Raw genomic sequence first — 23,441 nt, forward strand, 5'->3', positions numbered from 1 at the left:
GTGCTTAAATTTGTTTGGCCAATGACGGCCATGTTTTTTGAGATATGCAAATGTCCTCATAAGTACTTATGCCCCTTCAGACCAAGACACTGCATACTGATTTTCAAGTTGATCGAGCCAACGGTTGCCTAGTTATAGCAATTTATGTGTTTTTTCTATCTTATAGCGCCCCCAAGTGGCAGAGATGCGCAATTTTTTTGATTTGACCAAAGATTGAGCTCATACATATGTGTACCGAGTTTGGTGAAGATATCTCATTCCGTTCAAGAGTTATAGTCAAAATAGTATTTGGCTAACGTTAGCATAGAAGCTTTTTGGCGTACTGTTTCGCGTAAGAATTGAAATTTCAACTTTTTTTTAATAATTATTGATATTGAGTGTCCAGGGAATATTTATGAAGTGGTTTGGTTCTGATTGGTTGAAAATCCTAGGACTAGTTCGCAAAAGTAGGTTTCGGATATAGCTCGATTTTGCGAGAAAACGGTGCGTCGTAGACCCCAAAAAGGCGCCGTGCACTTTTGTTCGGGCTAACCCAAGGATTGCAACAATGCCATGTTTTTGAGTCTACGGCTAACGGTATACGATTTACGGCCAAAAATGTCCAAAATTTTTGCTTTTTGCGCTGTAGCGCCCCCGTTAGGCCGATTGGGCTGAGACTTTGATAAGTTCTCCCCAAATTGAGCTCTACGATCTGTCCAAATTTCAGCTCTCTAGGCCTTACGGTTTGGGCTGCACGTTCAGTTCTAGGGCAGAAGAATAATAATAATAATAATAATAATAATAAAAATCCTAACAATTACAATAGGGTTTCAGCACTGCGTGCTTGAACCCCTAAAAATCCTAACAATTACAATAGGGTTTCAGCACTGCGTGCTTGAACCCCTAATAATAATAATTAAAGCTGCAAGCAGCATTTTACCGGGGTTCAAGCACATTAAGGCCTCTGAGGTGGTCAGAGCCAACCTGGATGTATGGATGACAGTTAAACACATCCAAAATGGAGAACAGGCTAACAGACAGACACGCACACTGAAAGTAAATGATTAGACTAATATATGTATACTCTATAAGCATATGCACAAACACACACACACACACACACACACACACAAAGACACACAAAGATACACATATACATGCACAAACATTTTGTGGCAGATATAGGTGTTTGATAAAAAGTGATAGGTGACAATAAGCTTATTGCAAGTCTTCTCTTTTTTTAGAGTTTAGATGTCATTTTCAGATTAAACTGTAATCATAATGTGGCAAAATTGTTAAAACTGATACATCTGTATGAACAAAATGGAAAACATCAATTCAATGAGATACAAAATGTTATAACAGTTAATTTATTAATGTTTTGGCATGAATTCATAAAAACAGTACTAGCTGAAAGAGCCCATTAGTGGTCTTCCGCTGCCATCTAGTGGTTATAAATTGCATTTACTCAAACAACACTGTGTTTTTAAACATAACTGTTGAAGTGTTGTTGTTGGGTTTTTTTGCCCTATCTCTCTTAAATGTTGCATGCTTGTTTAGAATGAAATTATGCATTACTTTACACAGTTTTGATAATTTGTGGGATTTCTGTTTGTATTAATAGGTCTTTGTGCCTCTGGGGTGGTCTCGGCCAACCAGGATGTATGGATGACATTTAAATACATCCAAAAGACAGACACACACACACTGAAATTAAATGATTAAACTAGTTTTTAAGAGTTTAGATGTCATTCAGGTTTCACTGTAATCACAATGTGGCAAAATTGTAAAAAATGATGTGTCTGTATGAACAAAATGGAAAACATTGATTCAATAAGATGTAACATGTTATAACAGTTAATTTATTAATGTTTTGGCATGAATTCATGAATCCTTTCTACAGTACTGTTCATTTTAACTGAATGAGCCCATTAGTGGTCTTCCGCTGCCATCTAGAGGTTATAAATTGCATTTACTGAAACAACACTGTGTTTCTAAACATAACTGTTATAGTGTTGTTATTTTTTTTTTTTTTTTGCCCAATCTCTCTTAAATTTTGCATGCTTGTTTAGAATGAAATCATGCATTATTTTACACAGTTTTGATCATTTGTGGGATTTCTGTTTGTATTAATAGGCCTTTGTGTACACTATGCAAATAACATAATATAAAATTACTGGTTTATAGTTGTCTAAATGCAATTGTTCAACATGTTTTTGATAATTATTGACCTTCAGAGTCTAGAGAATTGTACTTCAGTGGTTTTATTGATTTTCATCTTATACCCGATCACTAGTTTGCCAAAGTACCTTTTTAAAATAATCTTGAATGTTTAATTAACAGCTTTATTGACAACGTTGGTCCCAGAGGCAAAGTTGTTCAGAATGAGGATATTTATCAAATGATATAAAGATTTAGTGTTTTTGAGTGAATATATGAGCATTTACAAACAATTTGAGGCCATTTACCATATAAATCTTGTGTTTTGAGACCTTTTCTACTGTTATAGCGCCACCTATGGTCTGATCTCCATGAAACTTTGGATGCTTGTTAAGAGTCACAAGTTAGATGATTTCACCGAGTTTCATAAAGTTTTGAGTTTTCGTTAAGGTTTTATAGGCTTTGGGGTATGTTTGGCCACACCCCTTTTTCTAAATTACCCCTTTACAGCTGACCAAAGGACAAAATTCAACATTTTTTTAATAATTATTGATCTAGAGAGTCCACAGAATATTACTGCAGTGGTTTGGTTCCGATCGGACAAAAAACCTAGGACTAGTTCGCAAAAGTAGGTTTTTAACATATTTGTGAATAACAATTGAATGATTTGATTGACAGCAATGGTTCTTGAGGCAAAGTTGTGCATTATGAGGAGATCTATCAAATGATATGCATACTGTGTTGATATGTGAAACACCACGTGATTACAGAGCCATAAAACTCGTTAGCGCCAACTAGTGGCCGATTTCTTTCAAAATTCTTACAGACCTTAAGGTTCATGAGTCGAACGTACCCAGCGAGTTTCGTTCCGATCAACATCCGTTAACCCTTTCAAATAGGTGCTTAAAATTGTTTGGCCAATGGCGGCCATGTTTTTTTTAGATATGCAAATGTCCTCATATGTACTTGTGCCCCTTCAGACCGAGACATTGCATACCAATTTTCAAGTCGATCGAGGCAACAGTTGCCTAGTTATAGCCATTTATGTGTTTTTTCTATCTTATAGCGCCCCCAAGTGGCAGAGATGCGCAATATTTTTGATTTGACCAAAGATTGAGCTTATACATATGTATACCGAGTTTGGTGAAGATATCTCATTCCGTTCAAGAGTTATAGTTAAAATAGCATTTGGCTAACGTTAGCATAGACGCTTTTTGGTGTACTGTTTCGCGTATGAATTGAAATTTCAACTTTTTTTTGATAATTATTGATATTGAGTGTCCAGGGAATATTTATGAAGTGGTTTGGTTCTGATTGGTTGAAAATCCTAGGACTAGTTCGCAAAAGTAGGTTTCGGATTTAGCTCGATTTTGCGAGAAAACGGTGCGTCGTAGACCCCAAAAAGGCGCCGTGCACTTTTGTTCGGGCTAACCCAAGGATTGCAACAATGCCATGTTTTTGAGTCTATGGCTAACGGTTTACACTTTACGGCCAAAATTGTCCAAAATTTTTGTTTTTTGCGCTGTAGCGCCCCCGTTAGGCCGATTGGGCCGGTTCTTTGTATCTGAGTAGCGAGCAAGACTACTACCATCTGACCAAGTTTCAGCTCTCTAGGCCTTACGGTTTGGGCTGCACGTTCAGTTTTAAGGCGGAATAATAATAATAATAATAATAATTAAAGCTGCAAGCAGCATTTACCGGGGTTCAAGCACATTAAGGCCTCTGAGGTGGTCTGAGCCAACCTGGATGCATGGATGACATTTAAACACATCCAAAATGGAGAACAGGTTAACAGACAGACACACACACTGAAAGTAAATGATTAGACTAATATATGTATACTCTATAAGCATATGCACACACACACACACACACACACACACAGAAAGACACACATATACATGCACAAACATTTTGTTGCAGATATAGGTATTTGAAATAAGTGATAGGTGACAATAAACTTATTGCAAGTCTTCTCTTTTTAAGAGTTTAGATGTCATTTTCAGGTTAAACTGTAATCACAATGTGGCAAAATAGTAAAAACTGATATATCTGTAAGAACAAAATGGAAAACATTGACTCAATGAGATTTAAAATGTTATAACAGTTACATTTTTAATGTTTTGGGATGAATTCATGAATCCTTTCAACAGTACTGTTCAACTTAACTGAATGAGCCCATTAGTGGTCTTCCACTGCCATCTAGAGGTTATAAATTGCATTTACTCAAGCAACACTGTTTTTAAACATAACTGTTATAGTGTTTTTTTTTTTTTTTTGCCCAATCTCTCTTAAATTTTGCATGCTTGTTTAGAATGAAATTATGCATTGTTTTACACAGTTTTGATAATGTGTGGGCTTTCTGTTTGTATTAATAGGCCTTTGTGTACACTATGAAAAGAACATATTATAAAATTACTGGTTTATAGTTGTCCAAATGCAATTGTTCAACATGTTTTTGATAATTATTGACCTTCAAAGTCTACAGAATTGTACTTCAGTGGTTTTATTGATTTTCATCTTAAACCGTATCACAAGTATGCCAAAGTAACTTTTTAAAATAATCTTGAATATTTAATTAACAGCTTTATTGACAACATTGGTCCCAGAGGCAAAGTTGTTCAGAATGAGGAGATCTATCACATGATATGAAGATTTAGTGTTTTTGAGTGAATATATGAGCATTTTCAAACAATTTGGGGCCATTTACCATATAAATCTTGTGTTTTGAGACCTTTTCTACTGTTATAGCGCCACCTATGGTCTGATCTCCATGAAACTTTGCATGCTTGTTAAGAGTCACCTGTTACATGATGTCACTGAGTTTCATACAGTTTTGAGTTTTCCTTTAGGTTTTATAGGCTTTGGGGTATGTTTGGCCACACCCCTTTTTCTAAATTACCCGGTTACAGCTAACCAAAGGACAAAATTCAACATTTTTTTAATAATTATTGATCTAGAGAGTCCACAGAATATTACTGCAGTGGTTTGGTTCCGATCGGGCAAAAAACCTAGGACTAGTTCGCAAAAGTAGGTTTTTAACATATTTGTGAATAACAATTGAACGATTTGATTGACAGCAATGGTTCTTGAGGCAAAGTTGTGCATTACGAGGAGATCTATCAAATGATATGCATATTGTGTTGATATGTGAAACACCACGTGATTACAGAGCCATAAAACTCGTTAGCGCCAACTAGTGGCCGATTTCTTTCAAAATTCTTACAGACCTTAAGGTTCATGAGTCGAACGTACCCAGCGAGTTTCGTTCCGATCAACATCCGTTAACCCTTTCAAATAGGTGCTTAAATTTGTTTGGCCAATGACGGCCATGTTTTTTGAGATATGCAAATGTCCTCATAAGTACTTGTGCCCCTTCAGACCAAGACACTGCATACCGATTTTCAAGTTGATCGAGCCAACGGTTGCCTAGTTATAGCAATTTATGTGTTTTTTCTATCTTATAGCGCCCCCAAGTGGCAGAGATGCGCAATTTTTTTGATTTGACCAAAGATTGAGCTCATACATATGTGTACCGAGTTTGGTGAAGATATCTCATTCCGTTCAAGAGTTATAGTCAAAATAGTATTTGGCTAACGTTAGCATAGACGCTTTTTGGCGTACTGTTTCGCGTAAGAATTGAAATTTTAACTTTTTTTTAATAATTATTGATAATGAGTGTCCAGGGAATATTTATGAAGTGGTTTGGTTCTGATTGGTTGAAAATCCTAGGACTAGTTCGCAAAAGTAGGTTTCGGATATAGCTCGATTTTGCGAGGAAACGGTGCGTCGTAGACCCCAAAAAGGCGCCGTGCACTTTTGTTCGGGCTAACCCAAGGATTGCAACAATGCCATGTTTTTGAGTCTACGGCTAACGGTATACGATTTACGGCCAAAAATGTCCAAAATTTTTGTTTTTTGCGCTGTAGCGCCCCCGTTAGGCCGATTGGGCTGAGACTTTGATAAGTTCTCCCCAAATTGAGCTCTACGATCTGTCCAAATTTCAGCTCTCTAGGCCTTACGGTTTGGGCTGCACGTTCAGTTTTAGGGCAGAAGAATAATAATAATAATAATAATAATAAAAATCCTAACAATTACAATAGGGTTTCAGCACTGCGTGCTTGAACCCCTAATAATAATAAAAATCCTAACAAATACAATAGGGTTTCAGCACTGCGTGCTTGAACCCCTAATTAAAGCTGCAAGCAGCATTTACCGGGGTTCAAGCACATTAAGGCCTCTGAGGTGGTCTGAGCCAACCTGGATGCATGGATGACAGTTAAACACATTCAAAATGGAGAACAGGCTAACAGACAGACACACACACTGAAAGTAAATGATTAGACTAATATATGTATACTCTATAAGCATATGCACACACACACACACACACACAGAAAGACACACATATACATGCACAAACATTTTGTTGCAGATATAGGTATTTGAAATAAGTGATAGGTGACAATAAACTTATTGCAAGTCTTCTCTTTTTAAGAGTTTAGATGTCATTTTCAGGTTAAACTGTAATCACAATGTGGCAAAATAGTAAAAACTGATATATCTGTAAGAACAAAATGGAAAACATTGACTCAATGAGATTTAAAATGTTATAACAGTTACATTTTTAATGTTTTGGGATGAATTCATGAATCCTTTCAACAGTACTGTTCAACTTAACTGAATGAGCCCATTAGTGGTCTTCCACTGCCATCTAGAGGTTATAAATTGCATTTACTCAAGCAACACTGTTTTTAAACATAACTGTTATAGTGTTTTTTTTTTTTTTTGCCCAATCTCTCTTAAATTTTGCATGCTTGTTTAGAATGAAATTATGCATTGTTTTACACAGTTTTGATAATGTGTGGGCTTTCTGTTTGTATTAATAGGCCTTTGTGTACACTATGAAAAGAACATATTATAAAATTACTGGTTTATAGTTGTCCAAATGCAATTGTTCAACATGTTTTTGATAATTATTGACCTTCAGAGTCTACAGAATTGTACTTCAGTGGTTTTATTGATTTTCATCTTAAACCGTATCACAAGTATGCCAAAGTAACTTTTTTAAATAATCTTGAATATTCAATTAACAGCTTTATTGACAACATTGGTCCCAGAGGCAAAGTTGTTCAGAATGAGGAGGTTTATCATATGATATGAAGATCTAGTGTTTTTGAGTGAATATATGAACATTTTCAAACAATTTGAGGCCATTTACCATATAAATCTTGTGTTTTGAGACCTTTTCTACTGTTATAGCGCCACCTATGGTCTGATCTCCATGAAACTTTGCATGCTTGTTAAGAGTCACCTGTTACATGATTTCACTGAGTTTCATAAAGTTTTGAGTTTTCGTTTAGGTTTTATAGGCTTTGGGGTATGTTTGGCCACACCCCTTTTTCTATATTACCCCTTTACAGCTAACCAAAGGACAAAATTCAACATTTTTTTAATAATTATTGATCTACAGAGTCCAGAGAATATTACTGCAGTGGTTTGGTTCCGATCGGACAAAAAACCTAGGACTAGTTCGCAAAAGTAAGTTTTTAACATATTTGTGAATAACAATTGAACGATTTGATTGACAGCAATGGTTCTTGAGGCAAAGTTGTGCATTATGAGGAGATCAATCAAATGATATGCATATTGTGTTGATATGTGAAACACCACGTGATAACAGAGCCATAAAACTCGTTAGCGCCAACTAGTGGCCGATTTCTTTCAAAATTCTTACAGACCTTAAGGTTCATGAGTCGAACGTACCCAGCGAGTTTCGTTCCGATCAACATCCGTTAACCCTTTCAAATAGGTGCTTAAAATTGTTTGGCCAATGGCGGCCATGTTTTTTTGAGATATGCAAATGTCCTCATAGGTACTTGTGCCCCTTCAGACCAAGACATTGCATACCAATTTTCAAGTCGATCGAGCCAACGGTTGCCTAGTTATAGCCATTTATGTGTTTTTTCTATCTTATAGCGCCCCCAAGTGGCAGAGATGCGCAATTTTTTTGATTTGACCAAAGATTGAGCTCATACATATGTGTACCGAGTTTGGTGAAGATATCTCATTCCGTTCAAGAGTTATAGTTAAAATAGCATTTGGCTAACGTTAGCATAGACGCTTTTTGGTGTACCTTTTCGCGTATGAATTGAAATTTCAACTTTTTTTTGATAATTATTGATATTGAGTGTCCAGGGAATATTTCTGAAGTGGTTTGGTTCTGATTGGTTGAAAATCCTAGGACTAGTTCGCAAAAGTAGGTTTCGGATATAGCTTGATTTTGCGAGAAAACGGTGCGTCGTAGACCCCAAAAAGGCGCCGTGCACTTTTGTTCGGGCTAACCCAAGGATTGCAACAATGCCATGTTTTTGAGTCTACGGCTAACGGTATACGATTTACGGCCAAAAATGTCCAAAATTTTTGTTTTTTGCGCTGTAGCGCCCCCGTTAGGCCGATTGGGCTGAGACTTTGATAAGTTCTCCCCAAATTGAGCTCTACGATCTGTCCAAATTTCAGCTCTCTAGGCCTTACGGTTTGGGCTGCACGTTCAGTTCTAGGGCAGAAGAATAATAATAATAATAATAATAATAATAAAAATCCTAACAATTACAATAGGGTTTCAGCACTGCGTGCTTGAACCCCTAATTAAAGCTGCAAGCAGCATTTTACCGGGGTTCAAGCACATTAAGGCCTCTGAGGTGGTCAGAGCCAACCTGGATGCATGGATGACAGTTAAACACATCCAAAATGGAGAACAGGCTAACAGACAGACACACACACTGAAAGTAAATGATTAGACTAATATATTAATACTCTATAAGCATATGCACACATACACACACACACACACACACACACACACACACACAAACAAAGACACACATATACATGCACAAACATTTTGTTGCAGATATAGGTATTTGAAATAAGTGATAGGTGATAATAAACTTATTGCAAGTATTTTCTTTTTAAGAGTTTAGATGTCATTTTCAGGTTAAACTGTAATCATAATGTGGCAAAATTTTAAAAACTGATATATCTGTATGAACAAAATGGAAAACATTGACTCAATGAGATTTAAAATGTTATAACAGTTACATTTTTAATGTTTTGGGATGAATTCATGAGTCATTTCAACAGTACTGTTCAACTTAACTGAATGAGCCCATTAGTGGTCTTCCACTGCCATCTAGAGGTTATAAATTGCATTTACTCAAGCAACACTGTGTTTTTAAACATAACTGTTATAGTTTTGTTATTTTTTTTTTGCCCAATCTCTCTTAAATATTGCGTGCTTGTTTAGAATGAAATTATGCATTATTTTACACAGTTTTAATAATTTGTGGGCTTTCTGTTTGTATTAATAGGCCTTTGTGTACACTATGCAAATAACATATTATAAAATTACTGGTTTATAATTGTCCAAATGCAATTGTTCAACATGTTTTTGATAATTATTGACCTTCAGAGTCTAGAGAATTGTACTTCAGTGGTTTTATTGATTTTCATCTTAAACCCTATCACAAGTATGCCAAAGTAACTTTTTAAAATAATCTTGAATATTTAATTAACAGCTTTATTGACAACATTGGTCCCAGAGGCAAAGTTGTTCAGAATGAGGAGATCTATCATATGATATGAAGATTTAGTGTTTTTGAGTGAATATATGAGCATTTTCAAACAATTTGGGGCCATTTACCATATAAATCTTGTATTTTGAGACCTTTTCTACTGTTATAGCGCCACCTATGGTCTGATCTCCATGGAACTTTCCATGCTTGTTAAGAGTCATCTGTCACATGATTTCACCAAGGTTCATAAAGTTTTGAGTTTTCATTTAGGTTTTATAGGCTTTGGGGTATGTTTGGCCACACCCCTTTTTCTAAATTATCCCTTTACAGCTAACCAAAGTACAAAATTCAACATTTTTTTAATAATTATTGATCTACAGAGTCCACAGAATATTACTGCAGTGGTTTGGTTCCGATCGGACAAAAAACCTAGGACTAGTTCGCAAAAGTAGGTTTTTAACATATTTGTGAATAACAATTGAACGATTTGATTGACAGCAATGGTTCTTGAGGCAAAGTGGTGCATTATGAGGAGATCTATCAAATGATATGCATATTGTGTTGATATGTGAAACACCACGTGATTACAGAGCCATAAAACTCGTTAGCGCCAACTAGTGGCCGATTTCTTTCAAAATTCTTACAGACCTTTAGGGCCCTGAGTCGAACGTATCCAGCGAGTTTCGTTCCGATCAACATCCGTTAACCCTTTCAAATAGGTGCTTAAAATTGTTTGGCCAATGGCGGCCATGTTTTTTTGAGATATGCAAATGTCCTCATAGGCACTTGTGCCCCTTCAGACCAAGAGATTGCATACCAATTTTCAAGTCGATCGAGCCAACGGTTGCCTAGTTATAGCAATTTATGTGTTTTTTCTATCTTATAGCGCCCCCAAGTGGCAGAGATACGCAATTTTTTTTATTTGACCAAAGATTGAGCTCTTACATATTTGTACCAATTTTGGTGAATGTATCTCATTCCGTTCAAGAGTTATAGTTAAAATAGCATTTGGCTAACGTTAGCATAGACGCTTTTTGGTGTACTGTTTCGCGTATGAATTGAAATTTCAAGGTTTTTTTGATAATTATTGATATGGAGTGGCCAGGGAATATTTATGAAGTGGTTTGGTTCTGATTGGTTGAAAATCCTAGGACTAGTTCGCAAAAGTTGGTTTCGGATATAGCTCGATTTTGCGAGAAAACGGTGCGTCGTAGACCCCAAAAAGGCGCCGTGCACTTTTGTTCGGGCTAACCCAAGGATTGCAACAATGCCATGTTTTTGAGTTTATGGCTAACGGTTTACACTTTACGGCCAAAAATGTCCAAAATTTTTGTTTTTTGCGCTGTAGCGCCCCCGTTAGGCCGATTGGGCCGGTTCTTTGTATCTGAGTAGCGAGCAAGACTACTACCATCTGACCAAGTTTCAGCTCTCTAGGCCTTACGGTTTGGGCTGCACGTTCAGTTTTAAGGCGGAAGAATAATAATAATAATAATAATAATAATAAAAATCCTAACAAATACAATAGGGTTTCAGCACTGCGTGCTTGAACCCCTAATAAAAATCCTAACAATTACAATAGGGTTTCAGCACTGCGTGCTTGAACCCCTAATTAAAGCTGCAAGCAGCATTTTACCGGGGTTCAAGCATTTAAGGCATCTGAGGTGGTCAGAGCCAACCTGGATGTTTGGATGACATTTAAACACATCCAAAATGGAGAACAGGTTAACAGACAGACACACACACTGAAAGTAAATGATTAGACTAATATATGTATACTCTATAAGCATATGCACACACACACACACACACACACACACAAAGACACACATATACATGCACAAACATTTTGTTGCAGATATAGGTATTTGAAATAAGTGATAGGTGACATAAAATTATTGCAAGTCTTCTCTTTTTCAGAGTTTAGATGTCATTTTCAGGTTAAACTGTAATCATAATGTGGCAAAATTGTAAAAACTGATACATCTTTATAAACAAAATGGAAAACATCAATTCAATGAGATTTAAAATGTTATAACAGTTAATTTATTAATGTTTTGGCATGAATTCATGAAAACAGTACTGTTTAACTAGCTGAATGAGCCCATTAGTGGTCTTCCACTGCCATCTAGTGGTTATAAATTGCATTTACTCAAACAACACTGTTTTAAAACATAACTGTTATAGTGTTGTATTTTTTTTTTTGCCCAATCTCTCTTAAATTTTGCATGCTTGTTTAGAATGAAATCATGCATTATTTTACACAGTTTTGATAATTTGTGGGCTTTCTGTTTGTATAAATAGGCCTTTGTGTACACTATGCAAATAACATATTATAAAATTATTGGTTTATAGTTGCCCAAATGCAATTGTTCAACATGTTTTTAATAATTATTAACCTTCAGAGTCTAGAGAATTGTACTTCAGTGGTTTTATTGATTTTCATCTTAAACCGTATAACAAGTATGCCAAAGTAACTTTTTAAAATAATCTTGAATATTTAATTAACAGCTTTATTGACAACATTGGTCCCAGAGGCAAAGTTGTTCAGAATGAGGAGATTTATCATATGATATGAAGATTTAGTGTTTTTGAGTGAATATATGAACATTTTCAAACAATTTGAGGCCATTTACCATATAAATCTTGTGTTTTGAGACCTTTTCTACTGTTATAGCGCCACCTATGGTCTGATCTCCATGAAACTTTGCATGCTTGTTAAGAGTCACCTGTTACATGATTTCACTTAGTTTCATAACGTTTTGAGTTTTCCTTTAGGTTTTATAGGCTTTGGGGTATGTTTGGCCACACCCCTTTTACTAAATTACGCTGTTACAGCTAACCAAAGGACAAAATTCAACATTTTTTTAATAATTATTGATCTAGAGAGTCCACAGAATATTACTGCAGTGGTTTGGTTCCGATCGGACAAAAAACCTAGGACTAGTTCGCAAAAGTAGGTTTTTAACATATTTGTGAATAACAATTGAACGATTTGATTGACAGCAATGGTTCTTGAGGCAAAGTTGTGCATTACGAGGAGATCTATCAAATGATATGCATATTGTGTTGATATGTGAAACACCACGTGATTACAGAGCCATAAAACTCGTTAGCGCCAACTAGTGGCCGATTTCTTTCAAAATTCTTACAGACCTTAAGGTTCATGAGTCGAACGTACCCAGCGAGTTTCGTTCCGATCAACATCCGTTAACCCTTTCAAATAGGTGCTTAAATTTGTTTGGCCAATGACCGCCATGTTTTTTGAGATATGCAAATGTCCTCATAAGTGCTTGTGCCCCTTCAGACCAAGACACTGCATACCGATTTTCAAGTCGATCGAGCCAACGGTTGCCTAGTTATAGCAATTTATGTGTTTTTTCTATCTTATGGCGCCCCCAGGTGGCAGAGATGCGCAATTTTTTTGATTTGACCAAAGATTGAGCTCATACATACGTGTACCTAGTTTGGTGAAGATATCTCTTTCCGTTCAAGAGTTATAGTCAATATAGTATTTTGCTAACGTTAGCATAGACGCTTTTTGACGTACTGTTTCGCGTAAGAATTGAAATTTCAACTTTTTTTTAATAATTATTGATAATGAGTGTCCAGGGAATATTTATGAAGTGGTTTGGTTCTGATTGGTTGAAAATCCTAGGACTAGTTCGCAAAAGTAGGTTTCGGATATAGCTCGATTTTGCGAGAAAACGGTGCGTCGTAGACCCCAAAAAGGCGCCGTGCACTTTTGTTCGGGCTAACCCAAGGATTGCAACGATGCCATGTTTTTGAGTCTACGGCTAACGGTATACGATTTACGGCCAAAAATGTCCAAAATTTTTGTTTTTTGCGCTGTAGCGCCCCCGTTAGGCCGATTGGGCTGAGACTTTGATAAGTTCTCCCCAAATTGAGCTCTACGATCTGTCCAAATTTCAGCTCTCTACGCCTTACGGTTTGGGCTGCACGTTCAGTTCTAGGGCAGAAGAATAATAATAATAATAATAATAATAATAATAATAAAAATCCTAACAAATACAATAGGGTTTCAGCACTGCGTGCTTGAACCCCTAATAATAATAAAAATCCTAACAATTACAATAGGGTTTCAGCACTGCGTGCTTGAACCCCTAATAATAATAATAATAAAAATCCTAACAAATACAATAGGGTTTCAGCACTGCGTGCTTGAACCCCTAAAAATCCTAACAGATACAATAGGGTTTCAGCACTGCGTGCTTGAACCCCTAATTAAAGCTGCAAGCAGCATTTATCGGGGTTCAAGCATTTTAGGTCTCTGGGGTGGTCTTGGCCAACCTGGATGTACGAATGACAGTTAAACACATCCAAAATGGAGTTTAGGCTCACAGACAGACACACGCACTGAAATTAAATGATTGAACTAGTTTTTAATAGTTTAGATGTCATTTTCAGCTTTCACTGTAATCATAAAGTGGCAGAAGTGTAAAAACTGACGTTTACATTTATCTGATGCTTTTATCCAAAGCGAATTACACTTGCTATATATGTCAGAGGTCCCATGCTTCTGGACCAACTTGGGGTTAAGTGTCTTGCTCAGCGACACATCGGTGTCTCACAGTGAATTCGAACCCGGGTCGCTCGCACCAATGGCATGTGTCTTATCCACTGCGTCAACAACACCACTATGTGTGTTGGATATGTCTGTTTGAACAAAATGGAAAACTTTGACTCAATGAGATTTAAAATGTAACTGTGTTTTTTATTTTTTAGGCATGAATTCACTTAAATTTTGCATGCTTGTTTAGAATGAGATTATGCATTATTTTACACAGTTTTGATAATTTGTGGGCTTTCTGTTTGTATTAACAGGTCTTTGGGTACACTATGTAAATAACTTATTTTAAAATAACTGGTTTATACTTGTCCAAATACAATTGTTCAACATTTTTTTGATAATTATTGACCTTCAGAGTCTAGAGAATTGTACTTCAATGGTTTTATTGATTTTCAGCTTAAACCCTTGGACTAGTTTGCCAAAGTAACTTTTTAAAATAATCTTGAATATTTAATTAGGAGTTTTATCGACAACATTGATCCAAGAGGCAAAGTTGTTCAGAATGAGGAGATCTATCATATGATCTAGTGTTTGTGTGAATATATGAGTATTTTTAACCAATTTGAGGCCATTTACCATATAAATCTTGTGTTTTTGAGACCTTTTCTACTGTTATAGCGCCACCTATTGTCCGATCTCCATGAAACTTTGCATGATTGTTCAGAGACATCTGCTCCATGTTTTCTCCTAGTTTTGTAAAGTTTTGAGTTTCTGTTGAGGTTTTATAGGCTTTTGTTTGTATGTGGCCACGCCCGTTTTATTAATGACCTGGTTACAGCTAACCAAAGGACAAAATTCAACATTTTTTTGATAACTATTGATCTAGAGAGTCCAGAGAATATTACCGCAGTGGTTTGGTCCTGATTGGGTGAAAAACCTATGACTAGTTCGCAAAAGTAGGTTTTTAACATATTTGTGAATAATTAATGAACTATTTGATTGACAGCCATGGTTCTTGAGGCAAAGTTGTGCATCATGAGGAGATCTATCAAATGATATGCATATTGTGTGAATCTATGTCACACCACGTGATTACTGAGCCAAAAAATCTCATTAGCGCCAACTAGTGGCCGATTTCTTTCAAAATTCTTACAGACCTTTAGGACCCTGAGTCGAACGTGCCTACCGAGTTTCGTTCCGATTGACCTCTGTTAACCTTGTCAAAAAGGTGCTTACATTTCATTGGCCAATGGCAGCCATGTTTTCTTAGATGCGCCAATTTCCTCATAGACTCTTGTGTCAGATGAGACAATGACATGGCATAGACATTTTCAAGTCGATCAGGCTAACGGTTGTGTAGTTATAGCCATTTCTATGTTTTTACCTCTTATAGCGCCACCAAGTGGCAGAGCTGTGCAATTCTTTTTTATTTGACCAAAGTTTCAGCTCATCAAAATGTGTACCAAGTTTGGTTAAGATATCTCATTTTGTTCACAAGTTCTGGCCTTTTGAATGAAATTGGTCCTCGACTTGTGAAGGTATTAGCGCCCCCTTGCAGCAGTGAGTGAAAATTTCAAATTGTTTTTGATAATTATTGATAATGACTGTCCATAGAACATTTCTGCACTGGTTTTCTTCCGTTTGGCTGAAAAACCTAGGACTAGTTTGCAAAAGTAGGTTTGGCTATAGGTCGATTTTACGGGAAAACGGTGCGTCGTAGAGTAAAAAAAGGCACGAACAATTTTGTTCCTATTAACCCAAGGATGCAAAATATATAAAGTTTTTGAGTCTACGTCAAGTGGTTTAGGAGCTATGGCCAAAAATGTCTGAAAATTTTGTTTTTTGTGCTGTAGCGCCCCCGTTAGGCCGATTGGGCCGGGTCTTTGCGCCTGAGTAGCGAGCCAGACTACTACAATCTGGCCAAGTTTCAGCTCTCTAGCCCTTACGGTTTGGGCTGCACGATCAGTTTTAGGGAATAATAATAATAATAATAATAATTAAAGCTGCAAGCAGCATTTTACCGGGGTTCAAGCATTTAAGGCATCTGAGGTGGTCAGAGCCAACCTGGATGTTTGGATGACATTTAAACACATCAAAAATGGAGAACAGGCTAACAGACAGACACACACACTGAAAGTAAATAATTAGACTAATATATGTATACTCTATAAGCATATGCACACACACACACACACACACACACACACACACTAAGACACATATAAATGCACAAAACATTTTGTTGCAGATATAGGTATTTGAAATAAGGGATAGGTGACAATACAAGTATTGCAAGTCTTCTCTTTTTAAGAGTTTAGATGTCATTTTCAGGTTAAACTGTAATCATAATGTGGCAAAATTGTAAAAACTGATATATCTGTATGAACAAAATGGAAAATATTGACTCAATGAGATTTAAAATGTTATAACAGTTAATTTTTTAATGTTTTGGCATGAATTCATGAATTCTTTCAACAGTACTGTTCACCTTAGCTGAATGAGCCAATTAGTGGTCTCCCGCTGCCATCTAGTGGTTATAAATTGCATTTACTCAAGCAACACTGTGTTGTTAAATATAACTGTTATAGTGTTGTTATTTTTTTTTTGACCAATCTCTCTTAAATTTTGCATGCTTGTTTAGAATGAAATTATGCATTATTTTACACAGTTTTGATAATTTGTGGGCTTTCTGTTTGTATTAATAGGCCTTTGTGTACACTATGCAAATAACATATTATAAAATTACTGGTTTATAGTTGTCCAAATGCAATTGTTCAACATGTTTTTGATAATTATTGACCTTCAGAGTCTAGAGAATTGTACTTCAGTGGTTTTATTGATTTTCATCTTAAACCCTATCACAAGTATGCCAAAGTAACTTTTTTAAATAATCTTGAATATTTAATTAACAGCTTTATTGACAACATTGGTCCCAGAGGCAAAGTTGTTCAGAATGAGGAGATTTATCATATGATATGAAGATTTAGTGTTTTTGAGTGAATATATGAACATTTTCAAACAATTTGAGGCCATTTACCATAGAAATCTTGTGTTTTGAGACCTTTTCTACTGTTATAGCGCCACCTATGGTCTGATCTCCATGAAACTTTGCATGCTTGTTAAGAGTCACCTGTTACATGATTTCACTGAGTTTCATAAAGTTTTGAGTTTTCCTTTAGGTTTTATAGGCTTTGGGGTATGTTTGGCCACACCCCTTTTTCTAAATTACCCCGTTACAGCTAACCAAAGGACAAAATTCAACATTTTTTTAATAATTATTGATCTAGAGAGTCCACAGAATATTACTGCAGTGGTTTGGTTCCGATCGGGCAAAAAACCTAGGACTAGTTCGCAAAAGTAGGTTTTTAACATATTTGTGAATAACAATTGAACGATTTGATTGACAGCAATGGTTCTTGAGGCAAAGTTGTGCATTACGAGGAGATCTATCAAATGATATGCATATTGTGTTGATATGTGAAACACCGCGTGATTACAGAGCCATAAAACTCGTTAGCGCCAACTAGTGGCCGATTTCTTTCAAAATTCTTACAGACCTTAAGGCTCATGAGTCGAACGTACCCAGCGAGTTTCGTTCCGATCAACATCCGTTAACCCTTTCAAATAGGTGCTTAAATTTGTTTGGCCAATGGCGGCCATGTTTTTTTGAGATATGCAAATGTCCTCATAGGTACTTGTGCCCCTTCAGACCAAGACACTGCATACCGGTTTTCAAGTCGATCGAGCCAACGGTTGCCTAGTTATAGCCATTTATGTGTTTTTTAAATCTTATTGCGCCCCCAAGTGGCAGAGATGCGCAATTTTTTTGATTTGACCAAAGATTGAGCTCATACATATGTGTACCAATTTTGGTGAAGATATCTCATTCCGTTCAAGAGTTATAGTCAAAATAGCATTTGGCTAACGTTAGCATAGACGCTTTTTGGTGTACTGTTTCGCTTAAGAATTGAAATTTCAACTTTTTTTGATAATTATTGATATTGAGTGTCCAGGGAATATTTATGAAGTGGTTTGGTTCTGATTGGTTGAAAATCCTAGGACTAGTTCACAAAAGTAGGTTTCGGATATAGCTCGATTTTGCGAGAAAACGGTGCGTCGTAGACCCCAAAAAGGCGCCGTACACTTTTGTTCGGGCTATCCCAAGGATTGCAACAATGCCATGTTTTTGAGTCTACGGCTAACGGTATACGATTCACGGCCAAAAATGTCCAAAATTTTTGTTTTTTGCGCTGTAGCGCCCCCGTTAGACCGATTGGGCCGGTTCTTTGTATCTGAGTAGCGAGCAAGACTACTACCATCTGACCAAGTTTCAGCTCTCTAGGCCTTACGGTTTGGGCTGCACGTTCAGTTTTAAGGCGGAATAATAATAATAATAATAATAATAATAATAATAATAATAATAATAATAATCCTAACAATTACAATAGGGTTTCAGCACTGCGTGCTTGAACCCCTAATAATAAAAATCCTAACAATTACAATAGGGTTTCAGCACTGCGTGCTTGAACCCCTAATAATAATAATAAAAATCCTAACAATTACAATAGGGTTTCAGCACTGCGTGCTTGAACCCCTAATAATAAAAATCCTAACAATTACAATAGGGTTTCAGCACTGCGTGCTTGAACCCCTAATAAAAATCCTAACAAATACAATAGGGTTTCAGCACTGCGTGCTTGAACCCCTAATAATAAAAATCCTAACAATTACAATAGGGTTTCAGCACTGCGTGCTTGAACCCCTAATAATAAAAATCCTAACAATTACAATAGGGTTTCAGCACTGCGTGCTTGAACCCCTAATAATAAAAATCCTAACAATTACAATAGGGTTTCAGCACTGCGTGCTTGAACCCCTAATAATAAAAATCCTAACAATTACAATAGGGTTTCAGCACTGCGTGCTTGAGCCCCTAAAAAAAAAAAAAAGATGCACAATATATAAATGTGAATGAGTGTTAAAGGGAGGTATGGCGCTCACTTGTCTTTGGTAGGATCTGTGAAGTGGTAGTTATAAAGCTTGGCTTTGATAAAGACTGGTGGTTTCTTACTGAAGGGGTACTGCACTTCATCCACCTGAAGAAGACCAACCACTACAGGAAAGAGAAACAAGATTATAGACAATCTTAAACATCATAATCTTGATAAACAATTAAATCGATGTAATCTGATAATGGCCACTCACCCTCTGGTTTGCCCTGTAGGAGGCGCTGTAAGAGGCCTGTAAACCAGGGTCTAGTATCAGAACCCTCTTGAGCTGCCTGCCACATCAGCCACTCCAGCCGGGGCTGGTGAGGGCCTACTATGGGTGGGACTGCATTCACATTTCCTGGTTTATACATAGGGTTCATTTCCTGCAACAGGACAAGAATACACCAGTCCACCAGTGAGTATAAACTTTAACCTTTCCACTGAATGAAGACTTTGTGTAAGCAATGGCTGTGACATTATGAAAGGAGTATAAAAACAAAAATTATCAAAGATTATTGATTTGGATTGTTGTAGCAGGGCAACCTTTTCCAGTTCCTTCTTACCGTCCATGTCAGCTCATCATAGCTGCCCTCTAAAATGATCTCAGGCCTGCCCTTAGCAGAGGTCATTCTGTGCTGGATGCCGTATGACCCGACCAGCTGGAACTTCTCTACAGTGCTGTAAGCTTCTCGCACTGCAGGTAATACTTTACTGGCTGGCATACCAGCCATGGATGTGTATGGAACCTGTGTGGAAACACCAACACACGTGCACACATTTACTTGCATCCAAAAGCAGGAAAAACTCGATAAAATATACCATTGCAGTCCATAGATCATGTTTTATGTAGTGTGGTTGAGTTTAGTTTGGTGCGATTAATTATGGAGAAAATGATGCATTAAAATTATTAACATTTAATGCACCTGCAGGTCATCTGACATTGCATGCAGTTGCTGCAAGATGATCATGTGATGTGTTCTATTCTATTAGAATGCAGTTATATGCGCCTAAAATTCAAGATATGAGGCAAAAATGCCCCGTTTGGGTTTTGATTTTTATTTAATCATAGCATATAGGCCTAGTTTAGCAATATCTCACGAGCAAGAGTGCCGTTTTTTTTCCCCAAATAGGTGCATGATTGCAAATGTGATATTGATTTTATACAACAGTTTAATAAATAAAAAGTTAATAATGCATTTTAGACAGTATTGTCCGTTTATGCTCAATTTTGCCAACAAAAAGTGTTTCAAACAAAGCCACAGATGAACTGTTGTGCCTTTCCAAGAAACACAGAGTGGTGTTTTATTACTGAATGAATCCACAGTTTCGAACAAAGCGAGTGAGCGAATGATATAGTGATCCATTTATAAAGACTTGCTGCATTTCTAAAGGAATCGACTGTGAACCAATCAGCTGGATGAATGACTTGCAGGCGTTTGGTTTGCATAATTAGAGTCTCATTTAATTAAAAAATAAAAATCATGTCAGTATTCCATTTTAAAAACACAAATGCCTATTCAAAACCAATTAACCTCATATAATTATTAATGCAATTGTCATGTGTTTAATCAGATAAAATTATTTTAATCGCTTGAAAGCATACTATTTGCCTAGATTGTACCACTGCAGTCTATATAGATCAGGTAATATGCTTACGGACAGCAGAGGGCGCTGCATTACTTGTGTGTAAATGTGCATGAAAACAAATATATTTAGAATGTTATAACAATATAGTTATTTTTAAAGGATATATATATATATATATATATATATATATATATACATATATATATATATATATATATATATATATATATATATATATATATATATATAATATAAATAATTATATTTTTTAATTTGTACATTTTAATAAACTTAAACTTATATAACTTTTTTTCTGTTTCACTTTCATAATTTATTTCACTTCAAGAATAACCTAGCAAATGTCTTCTTTAAAACAAGACCAACCATACAGTAAGTCTATATTCCAAAGCATTCTTGAATTACAACCATTTAAATCGCATATTTTCAGAGATATATGAACACCTGACCTGGTAAATGACCGCTTTATTAATTCATTGTTATCACTAAATTAACCCTTTAACTGTCACCCTTTTTTTCGCATAAACATGAAAATCACTATCCAAACTTAAAGACCATTTCGAGTCTTGACCCAATTTTGACCAAATGCATAACGTTAGCAAACTGTTACTGCGGTCATGGGATAGCTTACATTAACGTTACAGCACCTGTAGTTACTATGCTGCCCGCAGTTGCAATCAGCTTCCAGAAGAGATCAGATGTGTTAAAACACTATAGTCACATTTAAATCTAGACTCAAAACTCATCTGTTTAGCGGTGCATTTATTGAATGAGCACTGTGCAATGTCCGAATTGATTGCACTATATTTTCACTGTTTATTTATTTATTTTTTTTTTTTATGTAAAATCATTTTCTAACTGTTTTTAAATGTTTTAATCATTTTAAAAGTTTTAAAATTGCTTGTTTTATTTTTGTTATTTTTCTTCATGATTATTTTACTTTCTTTTATGTAAAGCACTTTGAATTACCATTGTGTACGAAATGTGCTATATAAATAAACTTGCCTTGCCTTACAGACATAATTGTTAATGCTGCAGTGTCTACGGTAGTTCTGCCAACGGTAAAGCCGTTGGTTCAGTCCAAAATGGCGGCAGCGCGATAGCAGCGCCATCTAGTGATTGTTGTCAAAACTGCAATGGAGTTTCGCCTCTTGTTACTTCTATACTCTTTGATAACATACATTTCAAGCTTGCAATTCTTAGTACCAATAATGGCCACCAGATGGAGCTGTAGGATTACTTTTAAATAATTATTGCAGAAACAAGTATGATTTAAATCATTTATAGAAATCTTTCAAAGAAAAATAATATGAATTTTATGTATTTTACTGATAAAATGACCCTCATTTAATTAGAATAACAAGCTGAAGTATTGTGAACCGTATATTAAGAATAATTCTTTATAGGCTTTATGGACAGATACGTTTTGAGTGACTTTTGAAGGTTCAGCACCACATCCTCTTTTACCACTGTTTAAAGAATGTATCTTACAGAACAGGTGCGGATGAATTTTGAATAGCTTGAATGGTTTTGTCGTGGTGATTTTTTGAAATAACAGTAAAAAAGTAACCAGTAAATTTATTTTATTTTTTTACAGTGCAGCTTCTAAACACTTCAAAAAAATGTATACATAGAAGACAAGTCATGCTGATGAAATATGCATAGTTTCATGACTATACAACACTATATGGATGATAGAAAATTAAAAAACTATCATACATCTGATGTCACTCTGTCCCTCTGTCACTGTGGGTAATGTGTGTGTGTGTGTGTGTGTGTGTGTGTGTGTTAAGTGAATTAGGTGTGAAACTATCAGGGAGCATTTAGTCTCCAGCGCCAACATTTTACAGAACTGCCACTTTCCTGGAGTCTCAGAATTACAATGTGTCAGGTTCTGAGAGATCTAAGATTCCAAAAAATGATTTAATTAGAATACCATGAAGTATTGTGAAATACTATATATAAAGACTTTATATATAGGCTTTATGAACAGATTAGAGTGACTCGTGAAGGACCAGCACCACCTCCTCTTGTCCGATGGTTTGAGGAAGATAGCTTCCAGAATCCAGGATTAAGATTTAGGAGCTCATTTTTATTCCACCTCCTTTCCTGAAAGTCTGTCTTGCAGAATTGACTAAAAATTAATCTTCACATTAATTCCTAATTATTTTGCAATTATTTTTGTCAGTTCTTCTTGACCTGTTTTTTTTTCTTCTTCTTTTCTGACCTCATGACCCAGTCAGCATTTTTGTACAATGGTCAAGTCCTAACTTATCCATTTCTGTATTGCATTTGTGTTTGATATTTCTCATGGGTATTTCATAATTTTCGACTTTGAGTTAAAACAGTTTGAGTTAAAACTCTTTTTTAGCGCATTTCATCTGTAAAAGAAAACATGCCTAATAATTCTGCACACATGAATATAAGGAGTTTTTCTCTTCCAGCTTTCCTGGACTATTGTATAGCAATCATAAATGATTAAATAAAAAATAATGGTAGTTATTAAGATTGATATGGTTTGGAATTGGTAAAATGTGCTTGGAAAAAAATCACAATAAAACAATGTTTTAATGTTTAAGTTTGGAATATTAACTGACATGAATG

The 23,441-nt window shown here is 35.9% G+C and overlaps 1 protein-coding gene across 1 annotated transcript; it reads right to left on the minus strand.

The window, feature by feature from the left end:
• Positions 1-19,224: 19,224 nt before the first annotated feature.
• On the minus strand, positions 19,225-20,969 carry LOC127976048 (lipase maturation factor 2-like). Its single transcript, XM_052580152.1, has 3 exons — positions 19,796-20,969; positions 19,447-19,615; positions 19,225-19,354 (listed from the first exon to the last, which is right to left on the minus strand). Exons 1-3 carry the CDS (start codon positions 20,069-20,071, stop codon positions 19,239-19,241), a joined length of 561 nt encoding a protein of 186 aa, XP_052436112.1. The 5' UTR covers positions 20,072-20,969; the 3' UTR covers positions 19,225-19,238.
• Positions 20,970-23,441: the final 2,472 nt, after the last annotated feature.

Source organism: Carassius gibelio, chromosome B17 (genome assembly GCF_023724105.1).
Source record: "Carassius gibelio isolate Cgi1373 ecotype wild population from Czech Republic chromosome B17, carGib1.2-hapl.c, whole genome shotgun sequence".
Taxonomy (NCBI): domain Eukaryota; kingdom Metazoa; phylum Chordata; class Actinopteri; order Cypriniformes; family Cyprinidae; genus Carassius; species Carassius gibelio.